At 35.6% G+C, this 13218-nt stretch overlaps 1 protein-coding gene across 3 annotated transcripts in view; it reads left to right on the forward strand.

Annotated features, from left to right (window-relative positions):
* The window catches only part of LOC145287837 (kidney mitochondrial carrier protein 1-like), a 350123-nt gene that overhangs the window by 94046 nt on the left and 242859 nt on the right, over positions 1 to 13218 (forward strand). For all 3 annotated transcript variants that reach the window (XM_080135708.1, XM_080135709.1, XM_080135710.1), the window contains exon 4: positions 4524 to 4618. In XM_080135708.1, the coding sequence (XP_079991834.1) occupies positions 4524 to 4618 (95 nt within the window). The remainder of the gene's footprint in view (positions 1 to 4523; positions 4619 to 13218) is intronic.

The raw sequence follows: 13218 nt of genomic DNA on the forward strand, positions 1-13218 counted from the left end.
TTTCGGCTGCGAACGATTTCGGACTTATATCTATGGAAGTGCGTTCCAGGTGGAAAGTGATCATAAACCCTTAGAAATGATCAACTTAAAAAATTTGGTTGCAGCTCCACCTCGCCTCCAACGCATGCTACTACAATTGTATATCGCCCTGGAAAAGATATGGCACTAATAGATGGATTCTTAAGGTTACCAAATAAAAAAGCTAAAGAAGCTATTGACTTGGATCTGAGGGTGGATTTTGTTCAATTTTCAACCAAAAAGCTAGCTCAGCTAAACCAAGCAACAAGTGAAGATGCCACACTATGTGAATTGAGGGACATTATTCTGAGAGGTTGGCCCGACACTCTCAGAGAAATGGGCAAGAATATGAAACCTTATTGACCCTATCGAGATGAACTGTCCATTGAAAATGGCATATTATTGAAAGCAAACAGAATAATAATACCTAAATCGATGCAACAAGAGGTATTACAGAAAATACATTATGGGCACCAAGGGATGGAGAAATGTAAACTCCGAGCCAAAAGTTGCGTTTTTTGGCACAACATTAACAAAGACATCGACAACATAGTACAATAATGTACCATTTGCCAGCAGCACCAAAAAATGCAGAGTGCTGAATCCCTGATGCCCCATGAGATCCCGGTTAGGCCATGGCAGATAGTGGCTACCGACTTATTTCACATTGAAGGTCTCAACTTTATGCTCATTGCGGACTATTATTTCAAGTTCCCATTTGTGCGAGTGTTGAAGGAGTTCTCCAATCAAGTTATTAAACTGACAAAGCAAATATTTGGAGAACAAGGAATTCCAGAGAGAGTGATAAGTGACAATGGCCCACACTTCAGCTCGATACATTTCAAGCAATTCGCAAAAGAATGGAGTGTGAACACCACACATCCTCACCTAAGTTTCTGCAGTCAAATGGCTTTGCTGAACGCTGTATCCAGGGCGTGAAATCTGCATTCGAAAAAGCTGCCTCAAGCGGTCATGACTTGGATATGGTACTATTATGCTTGCGTTCGACTCCTTTAGATCATACCCTTCTCTCACCAGGTGAGCTTATATACCAAAGGAAGTTAGCAGGGAACATCCCAGTTAAATGCACCAACCAAAACGCTAACAAGGAGAAAATAATGGAATGACTGTATCAGAAGCAAGAAAAACAGAAGATGTACCATGATCAACATACAAAAGAGCTGCCCAGACTGCCCATCGGACAACCTGTACGTGTGTTAAATAAAGAAGCAGGTGAGTGGTCTCCTGCAGTTGTCACACAATTGGACCGAGAACCAAGGTCGTACATAGTACAGACCCCCTCCGGAAAAACTCTTCGTCAAAATCGACAGCATCTTAGAGTAATCCCCTCCAGAAGCATAGCACATCCAGAGATGCACTCCACTGAAATTCCTCAGAAACCTACCAGGGACGGTTCATCGAGTGTAGAGACGGACAGTACACAATGTCAACAGGCACCTTTCAAACGTACACCCCATGGAGTGCCAGACACGTGCAACTATAGCAACCATACGACAGTTCAAACCACCAGATCTGGACGTGTCGTCAGACCCCCCCCCCCAAAAGATTCAGAGATGAGACAGTTACTAACTGACTTTTTATTTTATTTTTTATCTCATCATTGTAAATAAATTCCTTTCTTTTCTCTTTCCATTTCATTCCATTCATAGTTGAATCCAACAAACTTTTCAGATCCAATGACAGGTATCTGCTTAAGAAAAGTAACATAGTGTTGCATAGCACTATCACACTCCTCTTCTTTTAATTTCTTGTTGTGCACAAGAATGTTTAATACACTTTTAAATTGTATTCTACACTCTACCTTTGGTACTTATCAGTTTTGTGTTGAGAAAAGACAGCTGACTGACAAAGGAATAGGGCAATGGACATTTATGTAGGATTTTCTTCACTACACTGTCCAAAAAATTTAATAGTCGACATTCTGAAGGCAAATATCTGTCTCACAGACACCACATTATTTGTAGCTTCCTTGATGCTCTTTTCTGTAAGGAACCCAAGTTCCACCTCCGTGTAATTGAGCCTCAAACTCTTTCTTTTTCCAACCTCCATGGATTGTAACCCAAATCTTCACTTTTTAAATAGTTTTGTTTTGTATCAGTTAAACAACTGTTTGGTTCATATTGTATAAAAGATGTTTACTAACAAAAGTTTTGGAAAACGTACAATAAATAAAAAAGATGAGATTTGCTTCAAAATATTAAAATGCACAAGGGTTAAAATTGAATATTCTTTATCTAAAAATGAAACAATTAAGGGCCAAATGAAGTTTAAAAATAAAAATTGTTCAGCAAGAAGTTTTTGCACTTGTGCATGTTAACATTCTTCTGTCTTCTCTGACAGAACTCTCTTAAGTTGTAAACACAGAATTTGTTTAGAAATGTTATGCTGCACAAGTGTAAAAATTAAATACCCCCCCTCAAATATAAATATAAAATTTGTTTGTAATGTTAAACTGCACAAGTGGCAAAATTAAATACCCCACCAAAATAAACAACTAAAAATATTACAATATAAGTCTTTGTTTGGAATAACAACTGCATAAGTGTCAAAATTCATTCCCCCCACCCACTCCCAAGAAAAATCCACAAGATTCTGAGATACAAAAAAAAACTTTAAGGAACATGGAACCTGCAAATTTCAACACGAGGTTTCCCTTCCAACAAGATGTCACCATCGCCATATTATTTCAGCTCTGCTCGTAAAAACTGAACTTTTGAGATCGAAGAAAGAGTATTAAAAACTACTTAAAAACAAAAACAAAAAAATAAGCCAGGTATAAAAGTAACTTTTATTGGCTGCAGTAATATTTATTTGTTGTATATTTGAATTTTTTACCCCTTTTTCCTTTTATTAGTTTCTCTGCTAAATTCCCTTGTGTTCATTTTACATTAAAATTTTGAATTTCCGGTAAGTTATGTCTCTTTATCACAAAATGACTTTGTTATTATTAGGTTGACAAGAAGATCCTTGCGGAAGTTTTAATTTTAATTTAAAATGATCTATTTTCAAATAAGTTTTCATTATAATATATTTACTTTATATTTCATTTTAAAGAGCGTGTTTTGCTTTATCTAATCGTTTAAATTACAATCGTTTTAAAACAGTTATGTCTGAACGTTTAATACAAGATGGAAAAAAGCAAATTCACACTTATTTTCTTATTTCAATTCAAGCTAGGCTAAAAAGCTGCTGAAACAGCTTATGATATCAATAAAGCATTTGAAGCAGAAACCACTGCTGAACACATAGCATAATGGTGATTTAAGAAATTTTATGGCAGCAACAAGAGTCTTGAAGATGATGAGCATAGTGGTCAGTCATTGGATGTTGAAAATGATCAATTAAGAGCCTTAGTCGAAGCAAATCCACGCATGCAAATCCATTCAAGAACTTGCTTCTGAATAATGTAAATAATTATTTCCAACCACTTGAGATATTGAAAAGACAAAAAAACTTGATAAATGCATTATTCATGAATTGAATGATAACCAAAACAAATACCATTATGAATTGTCATCTTCCCTTCTTTTACGCAACAAGAATTACCGTTTCTCAACCGGGTTGTGACATGTGATGAAAAATGTTCAGATGCCAACAAAGCTCCATGACACTTCTGAAGTCAGAGTTGCACCAAAAGAAGGTCATACTGACCAGTCTCATCAACTACAGTTTTTTGAATGTAGGCGAAACTATTAAGGCAGAGAAGTACTGTCTGCAAATGGATCAGAAAATTCAACAACACCCAACATTAGTCAACAGAAAAGGTCCAATTCTCCTCCACAACAATGCTCAACCGCATGTTGCTAAAGCAACTCTGCAGAAGTTGAACAAATTGGGCTACGAAACTCTGCCTCACCTAATGTACTCTTCAAACCTCTCATCTGCTAACTACCGCTTTTTCAAGCATTTTAACAATTTTCTGCATTTTCCAAAAAAAACCTAAGCGATATCAAAAACACCACCAGAACGCAAGATTTTTACATTACTGGCATAAATACATTTGTTTTACATTGGCAAAAGTGTGTTGATTCTCATGGTGCTTATTTTAATCAATAAATTTTTGTTTGAGCCGAGATATGTTCATTTGAATTTTAAAAAAATTCTTGTCAACCTGATATATTGATGTTAACATGTTTTGTTGAAGGTGTTGATTGAATGGACACATTTTTTAAAATGCAAATATTTTTAAATATCCATCTTTGTTGTTGATCATTTACAAGAATGTCTTGGATAGTTGGTTCTTCTATAAAATGAATTTGTCTGGTCATCTGAATGTAATAGACAAACATATCTCGCTGTTGGGATTTTTGCATTAAGTATTGCAATTGGATGCTAAACTGAAATTCTTGGACTTGAGTTTTATTTTTATCATGTTAATATTATTTGGAGAAGATAAATTAAAATTTCTTCAAATATAATAACTGCAAAACTTGCTTTCTATTCTTTTATATTTAACAATTTTCAAATTACTTTAAAATTTTCAGTCTTGGTCCAGCTCTTCTGAGACAAGCCACATATGGAACCATCAAAATTGGTGTTTACCAATCTATGAAAAAAATGTTTGCGTCCAACCCGATGGGTAAGTAATTCAAACATTAAGTCAGAGTGCCCAATCTTGTGACATGTGGAAGTTTATATAAAATAAATTGGATTTCTTTGGTTAATTAATTTTTTGGTTAATTAAGCAAATTAGGCTTCTCACTACAAAAACAAATATCGTTTCCTTTTTAGAAAAATATCACCCACACCCCAAATAGAAATACCAGCTTTTCTGGTTATAAAAGATGAAGGATAAAACTTCTTGGCCTAACTCTATGCACTCCAAATATCAGCCTCTCCTTCATCATAAATATTAGTGTTTCCTTTGAGATAAACTTTCAAAAAAATAATCTTAACACTTTCACTCCCAAAACCACTGACTTCTCTCAAACTTTATGCAAGGATAAACCTCTTCTTTAAAATTGCCCGTCCTGACCTTTCTCAGAGAGAACAAAAGCAGTCATTACAGAAAATCCCATATATAGTTTACCAAGTGTCACATGGCCAGTTTTTCCAATATATATTTGAATCTTGGAAAAGGAATTTGTAAAAAGTTAATTTTTTTTCCAACAATACTTGTTCTGCTACAGACTTTTTACTTTTCAAAAAAGTAAATTGTTTATCAAATCTACTGGACATCATCATTTCAGACATTGTCCTTCCGGCAGGACCACAAATTTGTTAACTACAACACAGCACTCCCCCCCCCCCAAAAAAAAATCCCCTGAAAACAGGCACACTTGACAGCGACTTTGTGATATCTTAGAATGGGATTCTAATAACTGAGCCATTCTTCTACTATTATCCTTACTTCTACTAGACAAGAGATTGGAGAGGCCCGATTCAATTAATTAGCTAGTCATTAATTAGCTAGTCATGGCATGCCCTGGTAGATAAGGTAAGTTTATCAATCATGTTCTTCTAAAATCAAAATCTTATTTCTCCTTTTTGTTTTCCTCAAATATCAAGGAGTAATGTTTTTATAGAGTAATGTATTCTGGGAGTAGTCACTGGTGGAGTGCTGGCTTAGGATGCTGTTTTTCTTTTTTTGATTAATCATAATACTTTTTGTAAGAATAATGTTTTCTAAAAGTAATGCAATATATTCTAGGAAGATAGAATAAATATCTTACATATAGAATTATATTTGACAACATTATTCAACATTAACCCATACATGGTTGGTAAAACAAATCATTCTAGACACGTTGCATATCTTCTAACCAAAAAACTGGAATCAAGAGTTGAGAAATATTTATGCATACATTGTCCTTCTTCCAATAGATTCACATACGAATGTTCAAACTCTGCCAGCAGTGGTCATAAACACAACCAAACTTTTCCATTTTCTCCACACTTGAAAGGATATTCATTTTCCAATCAACTCATATTCTCAAAAAAAAAAATTTTCATGTTTTCTTTGATTCTCAAACACTTTGCTTCATCCATATCAAGACATTTTATTTCTCATATTCAATAAGCTTCCAGACTTTTTTCATATGGACAATTTTATTGATAGTATACACATGAAACTCTAGTCCCCTTCAAAGTAATCTCCTCCGGCTGCAATATGCACTTGTATTGTTCCAGCAACTTCTGGAAGGCCCCATGGAAGTCCTCTTGTGTGAACGTCTCATTAATCCCCATCACAGCCTCATTCATTTCCATAATTGTCTCCTCAAAGATTTTCCTTGAGCTTAGGAAATAACCAAAAAGTCACAGGGAGCAAAGTCTGGACTATAGGAAGGGTGAGGAACTGTCTTGATGCCCATCTTGCTAAAATATTCTGTGACACGGATAGAGTTGTGGACTGGTGCATTGTCCTGTTAGAAATGCCATTGACACGATATGAAGAATGCTGGCCTCTTTCGCTGGAATATTTTCCTTTTTTCAACATAATATTCCTTGTTGAACGTCTTTTTAATAGGAACCCCAATGCATGTAAATTATGCCCATGCGATCAAAAAAAGGATCAGAATAAGTTTCTGGGTAGATTTGCTCTCGGACCTGAGAGAGCTAACATACTTTCACTGGGAACTGTCTCTTCATCTCTGGGTCATAGCAGAAGATCCAGCTTTCATCGCTGGTCACTAGAGCATCAAGAATTGTGGAATCTGAATTGATCAGCTTGACCATCTCCTATCATGACAACATATTTCTTTCTGATCTTTTACAGAATCTAATGCAATAAAAAATACTTTGAAATAGTTTATATCATAACAACTAACATAAATATGTAGTAAAGTCACAGAGATTCGACAGAAACACTCAGTAGTAGATCTAGTTTCTTGTCTAGGGCAATGAATGCCATTTTCTCCACCCCGACACATCCCACTCCTCAAAACTGGGCACTTGGGAGTGCTTGAGTACCACATATGCCTGTACAATTAGATTAGGTTAACCTTCTTCTGATGGGTTGGGGGTACCGGATTGACAGTTCCTGACTGCTGTTTCCGACTGGTAGTACAGGAGCCCTAACTCTTTGGTAGCGCTTAGAGCGGCTGCTCCATCAACAGTTGTATAATATCGGGATGTTTGTAGTGCCATGTCGCGCATGGAAAGGGACCCTGCACTCATCCCTGGTGGGCTTTCCTGAGGCCACAGTCCTAGTTGAAGAAAGGTCAGCTGATGGTCTACTTGTGATACATGTCTGATACTCTGCATAACCTCTTGTTCAGCTTCCCCTTACCTAACTGAAACTCTGTAAAAACATAATGACAGTACAATCAAAAAATAAGCTTAAACCAGGCTTAGGATCAAACAAATCCAACTTTCCTCCTCCCTTGAGGCTTGCATTCACGAACATTCATGGGCTTAGAACTAATTTAGCTGATGTTGAAGCATTTCTCCTAACAAATACCCCGGATATCTTAGCACTAAGTGAGACTAACCTACACTCCTCCATCCCTTCTAACTATTTTAACATGCCTGGATATCTCCCACTCTGCTGTAAGGAATCTCACAGACATATGCATGAACTTGGAGTCTACATTCGTAACACCCTCCCCCTGACTAAAGAAACAAACCTAGAATCCATTGATCAAGCCTTTATGTGCTTTAGACTAAACATGCAACATAACATTAGCTACTTTTATTTTCTCTACCGCTCATTCTCGACGCAGGACTGTACCATAATAAACAAAGTCTCTGACAGCATAGACATAGCACTCTCCCTCGACACTAGCGCACAAGTACATGTATTTGGTGACTTTAATGTCCACCACAAAAACTGGCTTGGATTCTCTACTTACACAGATGCAGCGGGCAGCACAACACATAGCTTCTCTATATCTCACTTCCTATCACAAATGGATACGTTTCCAACCCGTTTCCCTGACCAGCAAGAACAACACGCATCACTTCTAGATCTGTTTCTGACCACAGTTCCCGATGATTGTATAACGAATGCTGACAACCCACTCATGAACGCTGATCATGCAGTGATAATGGTCAAAATCACCCTAAACTCTAGACCCAAAACTGAAGAGCCAGTGCTCAAAACCACGAGATATTAAAAAAAGGCTGACTGGGAAGCCATCAGAGATCTTATCAGAGATGCCCCATGGGGAAATATTTTTTCTCTTCCTGCTGAACAGTGCGCAAATGAAACCACTGAATGGTTCAAAATGGCAATTAAAGCACATGTTCCCATGCTGAAATTTTATAGCAAGCCCCACTCTCCCCAATGGTTTACTTCTACTTGCGCAACTGCCATTGCTCAAAGGCAGCATGCATACCGCAGATTTAACCGACATGTCCAATTCAAACAGACAGAAGTATATAGAAGCTAGAAATAACGTTAAGAAAGAAATAGCATGAGCTAAGAAAGAATTTACTGAAACCACTAAAAAACACATCGAAGCACAAAAATTAGGAACTCGTGACTTCTGGAAAATCTACAACAGTTTAGTAAATAATGGGCAATCAACAAATTCCCCACTAACCAACAATCATGAGGTTGTTTGCTCAGCAACCGAGAAGGCTAACATGCTTGCCAGTCAGTTTGCCGCAAACTCCACACTGGACCCTCCAACCATCCCCTACCTGACTTTCCTTTGCGGACAGATGCCACGCTAGACAATCTGAAAATCACTCCTTCTCAGGTGCATGCTACCATAAAAACTTTGACACTTCAAAAGCATGTGGACCTGATTTCATCCAAGCTGTGCTATTAAAAAAGTGCTCAGCCGAAGTAGCTATTGTTTCTAATATTTATAAATGACCTCCCCGAGAAAATTGCCTCTGAGATGGGTATATATGCTGATGACACCACACTCTATAACAGGCACGACAGGAAAACAAATGAAATATATCTAAAGAAATGGCAGAAACACTAGAGGATGACCTCCAATCTGTAGTGGAATGGGGACAAAAATGGATGGTCACATTCAATGCCGCCAAGACTAAACTGGTTTCCTTCAATAATTACAAGAAACCTTCTCTGCCACCAATAGCAATGGCCAGTGACTCTTTATCTGAGAGTACGTCTTTCAAACTCCCTGGCCTAACGTTCACAGGAAAAATGAGTTGGAGCAATTACATTGAAAGCATTGCCAGGGCCGTTGTGAAGAAGGTAGGCTCTCTCTACCGTGCTAGAAAACTACTAACACCCGAAAGTATCCTGTACCTCTATAAGGCCACCATTCGCCCATGTATGGAGTATTGCTGTCACATTTGGGCTGATGAATCTGCTACTAGTCTCTCGCTCCTAGACAAGGTTCAAAAGAGAGTCGCCAATCTGATAGGCCCTGAACTGGCATCTAAGCTTCAGCCTCTGTCCCATCGACGAAATGTAGCATCCCTCTGCCTGTTCTACAAGTATTTTAATGGTGAATGCTCTGAAAAACTACAGACACTTGTGCCTCCATGACGTACACACCTTCAACAAACTCGACAGGCAGCTAAATCCCACCCCCACACAGTAGAGATACCTAGGTGTAAAAGATCTTTCTACTCCAGTAGTTTCTTCCCCAGAACCACTAGACTCTGGAATTCCATTCCAGGTCCCTGCTTCCCCAACTGTACTGACATGCAGAAGTTCAAGTGTAACGTGAACTGACATCTTGCTGCCCAAATCCCTACATAGTACCCCAGTAGCAGTTGTCCCTGATAGTAGCCCCCTACACCAAAACGGCAATTTGCCTTGTTTGGGGTGAAAATGTAAAAAAAAAAAAAGTGGAAATATATGTGAAATTAGAAAAAGAAAATAAATTATTTCTACTCACACATACCTACATATTGGATCAAAAAATAAAATATTTACAGAACTTTTATGCAAATTCATCAAGTAGTTTCTATTTTTTTTTTATTTGGTAAGAAAAACATTTTTATTTTGTTTGAACACGATTCCACTTTGCCATGAAAATATTAATAAAAATTGTTTTTCACAAATTGGGACGTTAAAGTTGTACAATGTTTTCTTAATTATCTTTGGTGTTATTTATTTATGCATATTCATTTTGTTTGTTTTAATTCTTTAAAATATATTTATGTAGAAATTAAAGGAGATAAACTGTTTTTCATAGGTTTGAATCTGTTTTAGTATTAAAAAAATATATTACATATACTGCTGTGGTTCCCACTAACAACTGTGATTTAATTTTTGGCAGGTAAGGGTGGGGGTCCTTTACCATATCTGTTCTAGCTTTCTGATATGCTACCACCGGGCAACGTCATTACATGGATCCTGCTAGTTCATAATATTTATTATTTAAATGTATTATTTAAAGGCCTGTAACTTCACTGTGGCCAAGGCGACTAAAGTGTTTCCTTTTTCTTCACCTCCTTTTCATCTTAACGTTACACGTTCGAACCTGGGTACTTAGGGTAATTTTTTTTTGTCACTCAAAAGGGTACTCAGTGCTATTTTTCAATTTTTTTAAGGAATTGTTTGTTTTTTTTACATTTTTTCTGAGGGATCGCATGGGTATATTAAATGTTTTATTTCTATTTTTAAACCCAAATAGGTTACAAAGCAAAATATAATTGTAATTTGCTTTTATGCATATATTGAAAAATACTTGTGTGCATTTTAAATACTTTTAAAAAATTAATATGCAAATAAGTCACAAACCTAATTAAGTTACTGTGAACAATATTTCTTTCAAAAATAAATAAAATTTGTGTTTCTGTTGTCTAAAATTAAAATGTAAAAAGGTGTACATTGTTTCAAATTATAAACTGTTCTATTTATATTTAAAATATAAACAAAATTCTGTATATATCATTTAAATTAAATAATTCTTTATTATTTAAAGAAGACATTCTGTTTATAGTGTTTCTTTTTTTTTTCAATACTGTTTACATGTATACATGGTAACATACAGGTGACTACAGAAATTTAGTTCGTTTTAAGTGATACAGGGTTCAAGAGTATTTTGCCACATAAACTCCAGTCTTGCCAACATAAGTACCATACCTTGAACCATACCCTGCCTGCTAGATTAGCATGCACTGGCCTACCGAATTATCAAAGTTACATTTTGGCCAAATTTTTTTTACAACCAAACCCCCACTCACAAAATGTGGTGTCTATTCTGAAAGCCATTGTTAACATAGAGAGATTGGGGGTGTCCATTCTGAAAGCTGTTCTTAACATAAGGAGGTTGGTGATTCTGCTACAACAACAACAGCTGTACTTTAATTTTTTACGCTGGTTGGGACAGAGAGGGACAAGGTAGGAGTGGGAGGGCCATGCTACCACCAGGCAATGGGTCCTGCTAGTAAAAAATATTTAGGAAATTAAAAACAAATTTAATAAATAAACACTATTTAATGTTTAATAATAGTGTTTTTGTGTAATATATAATTATGTAATGAAAACATGATTAAATGAACACCATTTGATGTTTTATAAAAGTGATTTTGTGTAATATATCAAATATATCATTATAAAATGAAAACAAAATTTAATAAATACACACCATTTGGTGTTTCACTTGATTATTTTGTATAATCTTCTCTTCTTCTTTATCTCTTCTCTTCTCTATCTCTTCTCTTCTCTATCTCTTCTTCTATCTATCTTCTATCTATCTATCATCTTCTATCTAAATAAAACGAAGTCATTTTCCCCTCTGAGTTTGACCTTCATAGGATTAAAACTCAAGACATTTCATGCAAATGTAATATGCACAAACTGCAGCACATTATCTAAGGTGTGCTATAGGCCTATTACCTCTACACTTGCTCGATAATCGTACATTCCTATATTATTTCTGGTGAGAGTTCACTGCCAAAACCGGTAAGAATCAATGGAAGTTGTAAAATCTTTTCTCTCCATTTAATTCCTCCTCTCCCTGATCTCCCATTTACACCGCCGCTTCGTCATTTACGAGGAACTAATACAAACGCACACCGGTTAGGGGTTTTGTAGTTACAAAAACTGAAATGCTTCCTACTACAGGAAATGCACGATGCATAATTATACATTGCTTATTTACAATTTATTTCAAAACATTATTGCACTACGATAAAAAAAAAAAAAAGTTTCTCTCCTTTTCTTTTTCTTTCATTAACGTATAATATATCATTTCCTTTACATTCCGTTTCATCGCTGCTTTTTTCTTCTGTTTACTTTTTTCCAATTACTGTTTTACATATTAATTTTCCGGTTAACGCATTACAAAATGTAAGATACCAATTTTTCAATTACAGCGATTACAAACAAATCAATCTCGATTAGTAACAAATCAATTTAGGTGTGCTTTTTCATTGCAGTTGTAAACATCGTTACCATATAACTCATACCAAAATGAATTTCATTACTGACGCTATTTTTAACACAAATAAAGTGTTTTCTTTTTGGTAATATTTACTGCATTAGATTATGAGTTGACTTTACTAATTATCTTTGAATTATTCAAAGAATATTACGATTTATCTCAAAATGGATTTGTACATTGCATTTACTTAACTTCAAAAATTAACTGAATTGGTAACCTCGCACAGAAATAAATTCTCATCACTTTCTTTCCCTCACGTGTACAAACACTTTCTTCCCTGGGGGAAATTACGTTTGGTCCTTAATCTTCAAATCCCTATTTCAGTCACCTAAATTAATTAGTGTGAAAGGAGCTTAGGAATTTCGGCATAGAATGATATGCCGGTACATTATTACATTACAGCAAAACCATCATTCACATTCCACAAGTCAATTTTGATAGGTTTCTGGGTATGCTGACACCTTTACGGGTTGTCTATTCCGACAGCTTTTCTACACAGGGGGAGGTTTGGGGTGTCTATTCCGAGACCAGTTTAATTGGAAATGTTTCGCTTTAATTAATGAGAACGGGAAAGTTTTACATGGAACATTTTTGGTTATTAAAAACAATCACATGACATATTCATCAGGGTTTAATATGGGCGAGCGCCATTTAATAACCAAACCAAACCCAAAACATTTATTGTATAAAAATTTATCAAATTATAATTGGACAAACATTCAGTGAAAAATTTGCGTAAAAAAATTAGACTTTTAATACAACAATTTTGTAATGAAAGCAACATCGGATTTTTATAAAATAGTTTCTTTTTTTCAAAGAAATATTACAAAAAGGTTTTGGAAATTAAAGCAGCTATATAATTGGAAAAAGAATCATTGAAAAGTTTGCGTAAAACATTTAAAAGTTTAATAAAACAATT

Source organism: Euprymna scolopes, chromosome 11 (genome assembly GCF_053919585.1).
Source record: "Euprymna scolopes isolate OS-2025 chromosome 11, ASM5391958v1, whole genome shotgun sequence".
Classification (NCBI taxonomy): domain Eukaryota; kingdom Metazoa; phylum Mollusca; class Cephalopoda; order Sepiida; family Sepiolidae; genus Euprymna; species Euprymna scolopes.